This window comes from Magallana gigas, chromosome 3 (genome assembly GCF_963853765.1).
Source record: "Magallana gigas chromosome 3, xbMagGiga1.1, whole genome shotgun sequence".
NCBI lineage: Eukaryota > Metazoa > Mollusca > Bivalvia > Ostreida > Ostreidae > Magallana > Magallana gigas.
Genome location: NC_088855.1, coordinates 60,663,296 through 60,680,980, shown reverse-complemented (window position 1 = coordinate 60,680,980; position 17,685 = coordinate 60,663,296). Strand labels below are relative to the sequence as shown.

The 17,685-nt window shown below is 33.5% G+C and overlaps 1 protein-coding gene across 1 annotated transcript; it reads left to right on the top strand.

The window, feature by feature from the left end:
* Positions 1 to 19: 19 nt before the first annotated feature.
* LOC105335125 (phosphatidylinositol transfer protein alpha isoform) lies at positions 20 to 16,880 on the top strand. Its single transcript, XM_034482856.2, has 10 exons — positions 20 to 123; positions 882 to 912; positions 2,817 to 3,013; positions 3,287 to 3,386; positions 3,975 to 4,052; positions 4,693 to 4,773; positions 12,287 to 12,364; positions 13,351 to 13,446; positions 15,218 to 15,340; positions 15,758 to 16,880. Exons 1-10 carry the CDS (start codon positions 95 to 97, stop codon positions 15,809 to 15,811), a joined length of 867 nt encoding a protein of 288 aa, XP_034338747.1. The 5' UTR covers positions 20 to 94; the 3' UTR covers positions 15,812 to 16,880.
* The last annotated feature ends 805 nt before the right edge of the window (positions 16,881 to 17,685 follow it).

Genomic DNA, 17,685 nt, shown 5'->3' with positions numbered 1-17,685 from the left:
TTAACTGCGGTCTTAGTGTTGCTGCGGCGCAACTGACGTCACTTCGTTCCACCCCGTCAACTCAGAATTCACTGGAAACCGAGAGATCGCAGTCATGCCGTCCTCTCCCAACATTAGCGAGTAGTAAGTGACTCCATGAACTAACACGTTTTAAATTTGTTGTCATTTTGCCGTTAACGTGAGTTTTAGAACGAAGCAGTTCAGTGTGTGATTGTCGGCTTTTTGCCCTAGTTCTCCAGATTGTGTTGAGTCACAGGGAACCAGCTGATCTTGTTAAAATCACAATTATTCTCTTCTTAAGCTATCTTCTGGTTTAAGTCAAAGACATAGAAGTCCTGTGAAAAATGGAATTGGATTCGGCTTTTCAGCATGAAAATGAAACTGTATTTCGTCGTTGTCAATACTTGTGTAGTGTAGTGACATGCAAAGGGGATTGAAACCTTTGACGCACAAGTTTTAAGTAAATTAACTACACCAACCTTTACAAAAACTAGGTGTCGAGATAAATCAATCATCACAAATAGTGTTTATTGTCCTTGCTAGTTTCGGAATGTCCTGAAAATAGGGTCAAATTTGGCCACATCAGTATCCATGTTTTTTGTGAAAGATTATGAACTTTGAAATCTCACAAAGATTTCATTATCATAGTGAAACAGATAGCATTTGGACATCTATAATATCTGATGAAGAAATAAGTGAATATAAATAGTGATTGACCAGTGAATATGATTCACATTTCTTTAATTTCTTTAATATTAATTAGATAATATCTAATTAAAAAATCTTAAAGGCTCAGAGTTAAGAATCATGTTGATTTAACTAATCTGAAATGTATTTTTGTGCATGAATTGTTATTAAAGCGAATGTTTATTCTTTTTCAGTCGCATAGTTTTACCAATGACTGTTGATGAGGTAATGTTTTTTCTCTCTTGTGAGATTGCTTGTAGTATGATAGAATTCAATTTTATTTGACAGTTCTATAGCTGTTGATTATGTTGAATAATTCAATATCATTTTAAAATTAGTAAATATCCGTATTATCCCTCTTAAGCACCCTCTTCAGCTTTTTTCAATTGTCGGAAAATAAAGGCTTCATTTGTTAACTTGTAATGAAATTTTACTCTTTCATTGTGTTGCTGGTCCTTACATAGTCATAACACTTCTCCCTGTATATCTAAATCATCCAATTGTCTGTATTTTCCATTATGTATCGAAAGTCAGTCATTACGAAAAGAGTGTAACAATGAAGTTCAGTAATCTGCACATAAAGAAGTGCTAGTGTTAAAAACAAACAAATATTCTATGAACGACTCAATAAATGATAAATATTTCCTGAAAGTGATAGTTTCGGACTTTCCTATCAGTTGTGTATTAAACCATTTTTGCTATATATTTTTTCCATGGAAGTAAATCAATAAATAAAACTTGAGTGGATTATCTTATTGTAAAGGAAAGTATTTATAACAATCATTAAAAGGTTATATGAATTTCAATTTTTTTTCGAACATTTCTTAAACTAAAAAACGATCACAGAAAAGATTTTAATACAAATACCATAAAACTGTAGGTACATTCCATTTTCACAGTTTTCATAGTGGTTGGGGTGCTTGTTAGGGATGATATGATAAGCAGTATTACATTTAGTTTTTTATGACATCTATACTGTTTATAACTTTTGTTAGTGTGAAGATTCAATTTTGTATGAATAATTGTTGGTGAGAACTCAACAGCCATTATTTCTTTCATCCCTTTAATAATTGTATTCTAAATAACACAAGGTACAGATCTTTAATGAACAAAGTAATATTTGTTTTGATAAATACACACTGTCTTGAGTGCTGTGAATTATAAAGCAAGGGGAAAAAAGAGATGTTTAAGGAATTTTTTAGTGAAGCTAGAAAGCTATAAATCCCCAGTCTTAAGTTTATAAAAGTAATATCTCATATTGGTATCTTTTTAACACTGAGTGATCGTAGTATATGTATTGAGTGAGAGATAGTGTTACAGTAAATAGTTCTAATGATTAGTAATGTTGATCAAGGTGTTCTGATTGGTGCCCCTCTGTTACCTGTCTACCTGCTCAACTACCTGTGACAGGTGGGAAGAGAGTTTAGGTAGGAGAGGAAGGGCCCGGGGCTGACCGCTGTCCCAGCCCCAGGGTTCTTACATAGTTAAACCCGGTGTGATTGGATGCCAGCATATAGGTGCATCGGTCTGTTCTAAAATAATGCAATCCTCTATGTACATAAACAAGACTTCATCACACAGTGTTCAACCATTGATAGTTGAATTCTGTTTGTTGTAAGTGTATGTATATATATCAATAAAGATATGACAGAGCACACTAAAAATACCTAACAGCTGGCTTACAGAGCCAGCTAACTTCTTGTAGATTATACACACACTTCTTGATGATCTGATACACACATTTTTTTTATCTAGATCAATACTCTATAAACTAAGCACTCTAACATCCTCACAATCAGGATCTCTACAGATCAATAGTAAACAGTGGGCTGCTTAAATCAGCTTAATTTTTTTCTCTTTTAATGAAACTTCTGATTTTGTGTTTCAAGTAACATTGGCAATATTTTTAAAGTACTTCTTAAAAGGTATTTTTGGAAAATTGAAATTTCGACATTTTTTTTAGTGCTCTAGAGTAAAGGCAAGCAAACACCAGAATGTTTTATAAAATAAAAAATGACAATGTCACAGGGTTGATAACTCATTGTTTGAGAACAAGTTTAGAATGTAAGATCAATCAAACTGCTTTCCCAATGACCACCACTCACAAACTTGACATGAACCTATTTCAGTACCAAGTTGGACAGCTGTGGTCTGTAGCTGAAGCCAGCAAGAATGAGACCGGAGGAGGGGAGGGGATCGAAGTGAGGGTAAACGAACCATTTGATGAGAACAACTACCCACCAGAAAGTCCCCTACTCCCCCTTACCCCTGGGGGACCTCCCCTAACAAAGGGCCAGTACACCCACAAAGTGTACCACTTAGCAAGGTAGGAACATTGCCTCACAGCCAGTATGTATATCTGTCTGACAGATATAGACAGAAGGCTTAACAGGCTTTGGGTAATATTTGTAGGATTTTGTGATAAGGTTTTAGTTTTGTTTTTTTTCCTTCAAATAGTTAGACTTCTTCATTTACGATTTTTTAACCATTTAATGTGTGCAGATAGATGTATATATGTAGTGTATATAGATTGAGTATTTCAAAAATATTTGTGAAATTTCAGAAAAGTGTTACATTAAAAATAACCCTATTGTTTCAGTCGTGTCCCAGCCTTTATTCGACTGATTGCTCCCAAAGGATCACTAGAGATTCATGAGAAGGCTTGGAATGCCTACCCCTACTGTAGGACCATTGTGACGGTGAGTCTGCCCTTTCACCTGTTATCTGTGAGTCTGTGTATCACCTTTTATCTGTGAGTCTGTGTATCACCTGTTATTTCTGAGTCTGTGTATCACCTGTTATTTCGGAGTCTGTGTATCACCTTTTATCTGTGAGTCTGTGTATCACCTGTTATCTGTGAGTCTGTGTATCACCTGTTATCTCTGAGTCTGTGTATCACCTGTTATCTCTGAGTCTGTGTATCACCTGTTATTTCGGAGTCTGTGTATCACCTGTTATCTCTGAGTCTGTGTATCACCTGTTATCTCTGAGTCTGTGTATCACCTGTTATTTCTGAGTCTGTGTATCACCTGTTATTTCGGAGTCTGTGTATCACCTGTTATTTCTGAGTCTGTGTATCACCTGTTATCTGTGAGTCTGTGTATCACCTGTTATCTCTGAGTCTGTGTATCACCTGTTATTTCTGAGTCTGCTGTTTCACCTGTTTTCTCTCAGTGTTTTCCTTACTCAGTGGGCAGATGAAATTGCAATAAAACCTCTGCCGTTAATGTTACATGTCTTATGTGTCTCTTACTCTACATTTACTAGAGATTGTTTTTGTTTTTTAGAACCCTGACTATATGAAGGAGAATTTCTACATCAAAATTGAGACAATGCACTGTCCAGACAGGGGAACTCAGGAAAATGTACGTATATTATGGCAGATTAATTATAGATCTACTTACAGTGATACACATTTATAACAAGGCACTGATGACATGCATATTTACTCTGTTGTAAATCTACCTTGTTAAGAGCTACAACATTCTACTATTTTTTGTTAAATGCATGAATTTCATATTCGTGTGAGGGGCAATAAAAAATGATGAAAACTTGTGTCATGTTTCAAAGATTACTGTGCTACGTGATGACAAAACATGTTGTTTTTAAAATCGGATAACAAAAGTACCATTCCATTGAACTGACTGAAACTTCACTTATCAATAAAATAAGTGTTGGTGCCTAGATTTATTTCTTAGATAGTACTTTTATGAAAAAATATGATAAACAGCCAGTTTGTATTTTTTATTGACCCTTGTAATTTAGCTTTGAAAGAGATATAGCAAAGACAGTATTAGCTGGTTTTTGGCACCAGTTCTTTTTAAGCATGATTTAGTGTGAAAGGTCTCACTGATGAAGTAAAATGTCATAAAAAGAAAGGACACTGTTTAGAGACACTGATACCAACATCACAGTCATTAATGTTGTACTATGTATATAATTTTAATGTTTCTATGGATACTCCAACTCCCAATGTATTAAATTATATGTGTGTATTTTCTACAGATACACCAACTGCCCCCTGACGATTTGAAGATTAGGAAGATAGAAAACATTGATATTGCTAACGATCCTATCAAGTCCTCTGTAAGTATTTCTTAGGTTTATGTTACTGGTGGCCCAACCAAAGTCAACTATAGTCTGTCCCAAGTTATCGCTTCCATCACTTTTTTATGATTTTAACCGGGTTTTCCAACGAAAAAATCCGGTTATTAAAATGGTGAAAATGGCGGGCGGGTGGGCTGTTGCCAAAAGGGTACCCTCATTGTACGGATAACTATTCCTACAGTTTTCAAGATAATAAGTTGTTCTTTTGCAGATCAATTGTACATATATTAGAGGTGTGCATATTGCTAGGATTTTAATTCCCGATAATTTATGAAAAAAATACCAGCTTTTGAACGTAGTCATTTTTTTGCAAAATATTTCATATAGGGTACCCTCATTGTAGGGATAACTCCTCCTACAATTTTCAAGATAGGAAGTTGTTCTTTTGCAGATCAATTGTACATATATCAGAGATGTTCATATTACAAGGATTTTGATATCTGATAATTAATAAAAAAAATACCAGCTTTTGAACTTAGTCATTTTTTGGCAAAATATTGCATATAGGGTACTCCATTTCACTGGATACGGGTTAACATGGATTATGGATACAGTTCACAGAAAAGAAAACCAGGTTTGCTGTCACATTGACAGCTTTTCACTTGTTAATTAATATACCGGTAATCATACCTGTGAAGTGTCAGTGAAGTACAATTCAAATCCATAAAAGACAATAAATCCAAAATATTTTCTTTGATACATCATCTGCTTTTACCCGGAGAATTTCAAAGAAACAAAAACAAGCATCATATGGAGATTCAAAATAAGAAGTGTTTACATTTTCTCTCGATTTGGAAGTACATGTACTTAAAGGGGCATGGTCACAATTTTAGTCAAAAATTATTTTTTCGATTTTAATGTTTACAATGCTTCAGTTAGGCATTTTTAATAGGCATCCAAAATTTGAGTGTCAATTCTTTGAGATATTAGCGAGTTACAGAGCGTTCAATTCTTTACAATATAAACAAAGCTTTTGTTTACATTTTGAATAATGGAGAGAAATTTCCAGTTTTAGACCTAAAATGAATGTGTTAATCGTTAGGAACTGTTTATTCATGCTTAGAATGAGTAAGAAGATAGAAAAATCAGCTTGAAAAAGATTTTTACTGGTATATTAAACCTATGTAAACAAAAAAAGGGCACGAGCCTTGTTTACATGACGAAGGATTGTGAGCTCTGTGTCTTGCTTAAAACTCATCGACTGGCACCCAAATTGCATTTGATCATTAAAAATACATTCCTGAAGCATTTTAAATAATAAAAACAGAAAAATAAAATTTGACAAAAATCGTGACCATGCCCCTTTAAGGCTCCTCACACAATTGTTCAACATTATCATCCTTATACTTTCATGTCTTTTGCAATGCAAAATCCCAGTAGACTTTCTTTTTTGGACTGTGTATTAAACCTGAAGTTGCAGAGGAGGCATTTCTAAACATATGATCTGGATTTTTTTCATCCTAGTGAATGGGTATAGTTTGGGCTCAAAGGTATTTATGAATATCAAGATATTACTCAAAAAGTGGTGGAAGTAGAAACTTGGGACAGAGTATAGAAGTATATCATTATGTAATGCTCTTGGTAGGTCATACTTAATCATTTAGATATACATGGTTGTCTGTTGCTATAACCAACAAAGTCATCTAGATGTTTATCATTGTCTTGTACAATAGCTGTTTTAAGGTATCTTGGTATAACACTGACAAAGTTGTTTGTTTTGATCATGTCTTACATGCTTAATGCAATAACAAAGTTTAAATCCATGCTTTCTGTCTTTTTCTGAATAAAAAGATTCTTGCTAGTGCTTGGATATAAAGCTCAAATATAACAAACAAGTTTTGCATCCAAAGTTAATATATGTAAATGTAGGAGTGTTGAAGTCCAAAGGTCAAACAAAATGAATTACAAGGTTGGAAAATGCTGTTCAGCTTGTTCCCAGTGTCAGCAACATTATCACTGGGTGATGATGCCTGGCCAGGAGACTGTAGACATAAAGAGACCTTGACCCCCCTCTTGTTGTCCTTGAACTTCCCCAAAAACCATGTCATCCATTATGTACCCACAGCTGTGGTGGTAAATTTGCATGCATCATGTTTTGTTTTTATATTTTATGACCTGCAGAGGGTAAGATATATGTTTCCCTGATTGTCACATTTTGTGAATCTCTAATCTACATTATAACAAGATGTTGACATCTCTCTGAACAATTATTTTTCTCTATGCACTACAATGATTTACATAGCAATTAGTCTAATTCATACCACTACAATGATTTACATAGCAATTAGTCTAATTCATACCACTACAATGATTTACATAGCAATTAGTCTAATTCATACCACTACAATGATTTACATAGCAATTAGTCTAATTCATACCACTACAATGATTTACATAGCAATTAGTCTAATTCATACCACTACAATGATTTACATAGCAATTAGTCTAATTCATACCACTACAATGATTACATAGCAATTAGTCTAATTCATACCACTACAATGATTTACATAGCAATTAGTCTAATTCATACCACTACAATGATTTACATAGCAATTAGTCTAATTCATACCACTACAATGATTTACATAGCAATTAGTCTAATTCATACCACTACAATGATTTACATAGCAATTAGTCTAATTCATACCACTACAATGATTACATAGCAATTAGTCTAATTCATACCACTACAATGATTTACATAGCAATTAGTCTAATTCATACCACTACAATGATTTACATAGCAATTAGTCTAATTCATACCACTACAATGATTTACATAGCAATTAGTCTAATTCATACCACTACAATGATTTACATAGCAATTAGTCTAATTCATACCACTACAATGATTTACATAGCAATTAGTCTAATTCATACCACTACAATGATTTACATAGCAATTAGTCTAATTCATACCAGTTTCTAATCTCAACACAGTTTTCAATATATGTGTATATGTTGACAATGCAGAATAATATCTTCCCAATAGATTTTCTTAAAGCTTTTGGTGCAGAATTGGCAAAGGTTTTATTTAGCATTAATGCTTTCAGTTTAAAACTCTATGGAGTTTGTAAGACTTTGTGGTTTGCTTATTTATCTCAGACACCAGATGTTTCTAGAATCCAGTGAGGATGGCTTACTCAGCATTGTTATTAGACATCACACATTACTATACCAAACTATAGACACATTTTTAGCACATTGAATAATTTGTATGAAAATTCAAGATTCCAACTGAAATTAATTAAACTATAGAACATATTTTAGGTATATGAGATTATAATGTTAACATTTTGTATGAAAAATATTATCTTAGCTCTAAGTTTGAACTTATAAATAAAATATTTTAGACAATTTACCAGTAGAGAATCAACATCAAGTAAATTTATTTTAATGGTTGACACTTGCATACATGATGATATTCTTAGTTGGCAATAGTTAACACAAAACAAGAGTAGAGGAGGAAACAGAAATAAATTATTCTGTCAATACAAATTATTATTAAAAATTATTCTTTTGGAGCGTCAGAACCTATTCAATTAATATTATGAATGTTCATTATGCATGATGTTTATTATACATGAGCTAGATGACCGTGAGACTTAGAAAAAGACATCCAGTAGTTTACTGATACCATTGTTAGAGCGTGGAATATTTATTGATGCCATTGTTAGAGCATGGAATATTTACTGATGCCATTGTAAGAGCGTGGAATATTAACTGATGCTATTGTTAGAGCGTGGAATATTTACTGATGCCATTGTTAGAGCGTGGAATATTTACTGATGCCATTGTTAGAGCGTGGAATATTTACTGATGCCATTGTTAGAGCGTGGAATATTTACTGATGCCATTTGTTAGAGCGTGGAATATTTACTGATGCCATTGTTAGAGCGTGGAATATTTACTGATGCCATTGTTAGAGCGTGGAATATTTACTGATGCCATTGTTAGAGCGTGGAATATTAACTGATGCTATTGTTAGAGTGCGGAATATTTACTGATGCCATTGTTAGAGCGTGGAATATTAACTGAAGCAATTGTTAGAGCGTGGAATATTTACTGATTATATTGTTAGAGCGTGGAATATTTACTGATGCCATTGTAAGAGCATGGAATATTTACTGATGCCATTGTAAGAGTGCGGAATATTTACTGATGCCATTGTTAGAGCATGGAATATTAACTGAAGCAATTGTTAGAGCGTGGAATATTTACTGATTATATTGTTAGAGCGTAGAATATTTACTGATGCCATTGTTAGAGCGTGGAATATTTACTGATGCCATTGTTAGAGCGTGGAATATTTACTGATGCCATTGTTAGAGCGTGGAATATTTACTGATGCCATTGTTAGAGCGTGGAATATTTACTGACGCCATTGTTAGAGCGTGGAATATTTACTGATGCCATTGTAAGAGCGTGGAATATTTACTGATGCCATTGTTAGAGCGTGGAATATTTACTGATGCCATTGTTAGAGCCTGGAATATTTACTGATTATATTGTTAGAGCCTGGAATATTTACTGATGCCATTGTTAGAGCGTGGAATATTTACTGAAGCAATTGTTAGAGCGTGGAATATTTACTGATGCCATTGTAAGAGCGTGGAATATTTACTGATGCCATTGTAAGAGCGTGAAATATTTACTGATGCCATTGTTAGAGCGTGGAATAATTACTGATGCCATTGTTAGAGCGTGGAATATTTACTGATGCCATTGTTAGAGCGTGGAATATTTACTGATTATATTGTTAGAGCGTGGAATATTTATTGATGCCATTGTAAGAGTGTGGAATATTTACTGAAGCAATTGTTAGAGCGTGGAATATTTACTGATGCCATTGTAAGAGCGTGGAATATTTACTGATGCCATTGTTAGAGCCTGGAATATTTACTGATGCCATTGTTAGAGCGTGGAATAATTACTGATGCCATTGTAAGAGCGTGGAATATTTACTGATTATATTGTTAGAGCGTGGAATATTTACTGATGCCATTGTTAGAGCGTGGAATAATTACTGATGCCATTGTTAGAGCGTGGAATATTTACTGATGCCATTGTTAGAGCGTGGAATATTTACTGATGCCATTGTTAGAGCGTGGAATATTTACTGATTATATTGTTAGAGCGTGGAATATTTACTGATGCCATTGTTAGAGCGTGGAATATTTACTGATGCCATTGTTAGAGCCTGGAATATTTACTGATTATATTGTTAGAGCCTGGAATATTTACTGATGCCATTGTAAGAGCGTGGAATATTTACTGAAGCAATTGTTAGAGCGTGGAATATTTACTGATGCCATTGTAAGAGCGTGGAATATTTACTGATGCCATTGTAAGAGCGTGAAATATTTACTGATGCCATTGTTAGAGCGTGGAATAATTACTGATGCCATTGTTAGAGCGTGGAATATTTACTGATGCCATTGTTAGAGCGTGGAATATTTACTGATTATATTGTTAGAGCGTGGAATATTTATTGATGCCATTGTAAGAGTGTGGAATATTTACTGAAGCAATTGTTAGAGCGTGGAATATTTACTGATGCCATTGTAAGAGCGTGGAATATTTACTGATGCCATTGTTAGAGCATGGAATATTTACTGATGCCATTGTTAGAGCGTGGAATAATTACTGATGCCATTGTAAGAGCGTGGAATATTTACTGATTATATTGTTAGAGCGTGAAATATTTACTGATGCCATTGTTAGAGCGTGGAATAATTACTGATGCCATTGTTAGAGCGTGGAATATTTACTGATGCCATTGTTAGAGCGTGGAATATTTACTGATGCCATTGTTAGAGCGTGGAATATTTACTGATGCCATTGTTAGAGCGTGGAATATTTACTGATTATATTGTTAGAGCGTGGAATATTTACTGATGCCATTGTAAGAGCGTGGAATATTTACTGACACTGTTGTTTGAACTTAGAAAATTTACAGCTCTTTCATTTATAAAAAATAAGAGTGTATACCTATACAGCAAAACTCGGTTAATTTGTAAGATGTTAATAATAATATAAAGTTTACTGAAGGAGTTGATGGATATTAATAGCTACATAGAGAGCTTAGATTAGAAGCAACCATGCTTTCCAGCCGTCCGTTCAGTACTTTCGTTGAGACGTAACGGTGGTCAGGCCGTCAACAGACATTCAGGTGTTGTTAAGAACAGCCTGAATCACTTGCGATGTCAGCAATGAACCCTACATTTAAAACATGTAACAATATAGAAATACATGCTATATAATGATGAATATAGTCACAACATTACAACAACACAAGATATAATGATTACTGTGCGTTACGTTTACAGAGGTCCTGATAGTTTTTAATTGACAAAGCTTAAGATCTATCCATAAAGAATGAGAATCAATGGGATGACAAATGGTCAGTGAGAAATAGTCTATCACAAGACCTAGGTAGTACACTGTAGACCTTTATTATAACAATGAATAGCATTACCTGATCTCTTCCCAACAACTCCAATAATTCCACTAATTTCTTCATCATATAACCATACTTGATGTTCATTTAACAATCTATGTATGAATTTGGGTGAGGTCAGGTAGAAGTATTTTTTTTCTAAAGTAATCTGGTTATTAAAGCTAACAGTATTGAGGGTAAAATGTTCATGAGAAGAAATATAACCCTGTAGATTTATAGAAAAATATAACTTTGATGACGTTATAGGATTACAAAGAAGTATGGATAAATAATGTTGATGTTATAGGATTACAAAAAATATAAATAAATGTAATGTTGATGATGTTATAGGATAACAAATGCAATGTTGATGATGTTATCGTATTACAAAGAAGTATAGATAAAAGTAATGTTAATGATGTTAAAGGATTACAAAGAAGTATAGATAAATGTTAAGTTGATGATGTTATAGGATTACAAAGAAGTATAAATAAATGTTAAGTTGATGATGTTATAGGATTACAAAGAAGTATAAATAAATGTAATGTTGATGATGTTATTGGATTACAAAGAAGTATAGATAAATGTAATGTTGATGATGTTAAAGGATTACAAAGAAATTTAGATAAATGCAATGTTGTTGATGTTATAGGATAACAAAGAATTATAAATAAATGCAATGTTAATGATGTTATCGGATTACAAAGAAGTATAGATAAATGTAATGTTGATGATGTTATAGGATTATAAAGAAGTATAGCTAAATGTAAAGTTGATGATGTAATAGGATTACAAAGAAGTATAAATAAATGTAAAGTTGATGATGTTATAGGATTACAAAGAAGTATAGATAAATTGATGATGTTATAGGATTACAAAGAAGTGTAATTATATGTAAAGTTGATGATGTAATAGGATTACAAAGAAGTATAGATAAATGCAATGTTGATGATGTCATAGGATTACAAAGAAGAGTAGATAAATGTAATGTTGATGATGTTAAAGGTTAACAAAGAAGTATAGATAAATGTAATGTTGATGATGTTATAGGATTACAAAGAAGAATGGGATCCTTCAAAAGTGAAATCTGAGAAAACTGGAAGGGGTCCCCTGCAGGGAGACTGGAAGGTAATATATATATATATATATATCACTGTATCCTAATTAACACTAAAGGTAACATTTAAATTTATTATACTTTCATGTTAAATACTAAAATCTGATTGGTTGAGATGCAATTGATAATCCGTTCAATTACCCTCAACGTTAGCAACACACTTGGCAACGGGTAACACAACGAATTGTTCCATGCGTGTAACTTATGTGTATCAATTCACCATAAATTTCACGTCATTCCTATATAAAAGCAGTGAAGTTTTCTTTAAAATTAAGACATTCAGTATAATAAAATAAATTGTGCCTGTTTGGGAGGGTTAGAGTTGAAATTGACACATGTCGGATGACAATGGTTTTCTCGGGGTGTCAATTTCAACTCTTACCCTCCCAATCAGGCACTATTTTTATAATATCTCACTGTATTCTTATTAACACTAAAGGTAGCATATATATTATCTCATGGTAACCAAATTAACACTAAAAATTACATATCTACCTCACTATATCTTAACTAGCACTATAACTTGTATACTTTACTGTGTCTTATTAGCAAATAAAGTTACATATTTACCTCACTATCACCTAATTAACACTAAAAGTAACATATCTACCAATCTGTTCCCAAATTAGCAATGAAGGTAACATCTCTACCTCACTTTATCCTTATTAACAGAGCAACAAATCTTCCTCACTAATTATCAGGAAGGGTAATAGACCTTCCTTACTGTATCCTAATTAATAGTTAAGTTAACATATCTCCCCCATGGTGTCCCAGTAAACAGTAGGTAACATATCTACCTATTATTTATAGGAAGTTAAACCTCTATTATAATATGTGGTGCATTTAATGCATACCCTGTCATTTATATTGTTCAGCAAGAGATTTGTTTGTGTGGGCTTGCTCACTTCTTTTTTCTTTGGGTTCACATTTAGTGGATCAGTGTTTCTGTATCAATTTAATTTTGGCTTCATCAAGTACAGATTTCATTGCTTTGTAGAAAACCTGTGAACCTGTGATGTGCTGCTATAAATTAGTGTCAGTCAAATTCAAGTGGTTTGGTCTACAAAACCGTGTGGAGAAGTTTATTCAAACAGTAAGTAAAAACGAGTAACCAATGTGCATGAGAGCGTTTATCAATGATGCTGTAATCTATTGGTTTCCCATGTGTTATGAGACAGTCCATCACTGATGCTGTAATCTATTGGTTTCCCATATGTTATGAGACAGTCTATCAATGATGCTGTAATCTATTGGTTTCCCATGTGTTATGAGACAGTCTATCAATGATGTAGAAATCTATTGGTTTCCCATTTTAATGAGACAGTCTATCAATGATGCTGTAATCTATTGGTTTCCCATGAGACAGTCTATCAATGATGCTGTAATCTATTGGTTTCCCATGTGTTATTAGACAGTCTATCAATGATGTAGAAATCTATTGGTTTCCCATGTGTTATGAGACAGTCTATCAATGATGCTGTAATCTATTGGTTTCCCATGTGTTATGAGACAGTCTATCAATGATGCTGTAATCTATTGGTTTCCCATGTGTTATTAGACAGTCTATCAATGATGCTGTAATCTATTGGTTTCCCATGTGTTATGAGACGGTCTATCAATGATGCTGTAATCTATTGGTTTCCCATGTGTTATGAGACAGTCTATCAATGATGCTGTAATCTATTGGTTTCCCATGAGACAGTTTATCTATGATGCTGAAATCTATTGGTTTCCCATGTGTTATGAGACAGTCTATCAATGATGCTGTAATCTATTGGTTTCCCATGTGTTATGAGACGGTCTATCAATGATGCTGTAATCTATTGGTTTCCCATGAGACAGTCTATCAATGATGCTGTAATCTATTGGTTTCCCATGTGTTATGAGACGGTCTATCAATGATGCTGTAATCTTTTGGTTTCCCATGAGACAGTCTATCAATGATGCTGTAATATATTGGTTTCCCATGTGTTATGAGACAGTCTATCAATGATGCTGTAATCTATTGGTTTCCCATGAGACAGTCTATCAATGATGCTGTAATCTATTGGTTTCCCATGTGTTTTTGTTATTATTAATTTTCTATTTCTGGGCTGGACCAAAATTGGACCTACAATATATACCAATTATTTTGATTTTTTTGATGGATCCATATAACTTCAATAAGAACTAACTGTCAGTTTATTTCTTAACATCAGAGAAGTAAACAAAATTTCGAAGTTGCCATCAGGTGGTGGTAAAATTTGACTTCCGATTCTGAGTACACACTCCATTATTTATTCTCCTTAAAAAAGAATAATGCTAAAACCAGAAAAGTTTATTAAAAAATTCTGTTATTTATTATGTTTCCTTTTGATTTACGTTAGTGTTGCTTTATGTAAGTGTATTGACTTCCATGAAGGGTTATCTTTCTTTTTATCAACTTTGACATTCTTTTATGTGTGACACTGAACTCATAATCAGGGTTGTCTCTAAAAATTGAAGTAGAAGGAGGATATGAAAAAGTAGAAGGGGGTCTGGGGGTCTTGCTTATAGTTACATTGTGTTTGAAATGCAGAAATAGCTGGATAATTAAGGCATTATAGGCAGGGGAATTGGATGTTAGAGACAACCCTGCACAATTCATATTTAACTCTGAAATGAAATTAAGAACCTGTTTTTGTGAAAACCTAATGATAAATGTATGGCTCATGAAGCATAAATACAATCCCCATACAATCCACTTGGAACTATGCAAAGAATGAAGGTTTTCAATTGTTAACCTTGTGTGTTATATCCAATTTACTGTATAACCTCATCATTCTGCCTGTGCAAAATTATGCTACGATAATTTCATTGAAACCTTTCATTTATTGTGTTTTTAGCAAGAAAAGAGAATATTCACGAATTTCCACCGACAAGTTTATTGTTGGCTAGATAAATACCATGGTTTAACAATGGATGACATTCGAAGAATAGAAGAACAAACAAAGAAAGAACTAGATGAGGTATGTACAAAGCTTTTGAAATAATGTGAACGCAAGCCATTATAACCCCAACAAAAATATATAAAAAATATATGTATCTCGCATACTGTCTACAAGTGTACACAAACACCACATCTTTATATACACACACAGACATATCACCTTTTTTACCAATGTAAACATACATATTCAAATACTACAAACTTATATATATATACACACACAGACATATCACATTGTATACTAATGTAAACACACACACACACACAAACACTACAAATATAACACAAACAGCACACTTTATAACACTTATATTCAGAGACAGATACATTATGTAATTTTTTTATATTTTTGGATCGATTTTGGTGTTCATTTTCTAAGAATGTTGCTGGTAGTAGGTTGTGTGATCACTCATTAATGGTTGTGTTTCTGTTACAGGCTCGCAGTAAAGGTGAAATACGTGGAACCACAGCTGCCGATGAAAAAGAGTGATAACATTAGCATTCTAGGTCATTCCAATCGCCATGACAACACCCAGTGGACAACATTGTCACTGACCTTTCACAAAATGTCCATTTTTGAAAAGAGAAAATATTTTCTGTAGATCCCTTTTTGTATTTTTTAAATGAGATTTTATTGATGATAAATTTTGAGAATTCACCATATTTAGTGTGAGGAGAGATGACCAATCTCCGCCATCACTGGACTGTAATTTAAGGTTGTAGACCATGTCTTAGACTGTCCACTCTGTGGGGATACCACCCTTTGTGAATACAAAGGGAGATAATCTCATAGTTGTCATGTGCTTTATTTTTTTATTTTTTTTGTTAAGGTTTATGTATTATTTATTGAGATTCTGGCTTTTGAATGCAACAATGTAACAATATTTTTTTTGTTTATCAAGACTTGTACTGCTGCTGTAGAAATATAAAATGTCAGAATACGGGATTCTTTCATAACCATGGCAACATTTTCTTCTTTGTTAATGATACTCATCTTTAAAGTTTCCTTTCATATCCTAGCTCTTATAATTCAATAGTGTTAACATACCATAGATAATTCAATAGGGTTTACACCAGAGATAACTTATTTGTATTAACCACACGAAAGGTAATTGGATATATTAACACCAGAGATAATTGGTAATGTTAAAACCAGAGATTATTGTATAATGTTAACACACAGTTAATATTGCCCGTTACAGTTGGTTGTGGTTGGCACTAAGTTGTCTGGTAGGGGCTGATATCTGGTGGACACTTAATAATTGTCTGTGTTAGACACTGTGAAAGTTTGGGGCTGAGTTATCTGTGGTGGACACTATATTTTTGTCTGTGATAGACACAGTAGCGGTTTGCGGTGATCTGTGGGTAGGCTGGCTTCCTGTCCAGTGACAACAGCGACCTCTACATTAGTCAGACAACACTATTGAACATAAGTGCAATATAAAAGCCCATCTTAAAGCAACACAATGAAATCCTTACTTATCTTGATACAGAACACATAATAATCATGCATTACCATTGATGTGTAAATTGTAATAAAGGTGAAAACTTACAATTAATTGACAGTTTTGTGTTTCTTTGCTGAACTATACAAACCTGCCCGACGGACCACAATAAAGATTCGCTGTATATGTGTATGGGCTAGAGAATTATAATTATATACCTCGCTCGTTATATTTTGGTAAAAATTGTCATTACTTGTTTGCCCCTGCTACATGGAACAGTTGGGGTTCAGCCCGTTTCGTTCAAATTTTCTTTCTTCTATATTTGAATTTAAATTAATGTCTTTCAACATAAATTTGGGCCCAGCACCGCCTCCCTTGTTGCTACATGCCTTGATAATTGCGAGTTAACAGAAACAAAGTGAGATTATTTTCTACGAAAGTTATCTCTCTTATCAGAGGGACATTCCACCTTAATGAGCTCCCAAAAAAGAAATTATTTCTCCATTTACATAATTAACTTTATATTTACGTCAGTATGTACTTTTTAAAACTTATATCCGTGCAGTATTTTACAAAACAATTATTCTGATGTGTACAAAAAAATATTTTATGAAGGTGTTTTGCTGCTTCAATTCGATGCACTGGATTCGATGTTGAATACGGTAATACCGGCCGCTTCTTTGTAAAATGTAGTCGCTCTGATGTATATTAATGCAATATGAGTCTACAAATATCCCTGTAAATTGCGACTATCACATGCCGACATGATACAAATTGCTTTAGGCTTATCAATATATATTAAAGAAGTGAGATATTTAACATTTTCTACGTAAAGTTAAGATCCCAGATCTCTCCTACTTAAATGACTTGAAACTTACGGGTTGCAAAGGATGTCCTATGAATGGGCTTTGATAGAGAG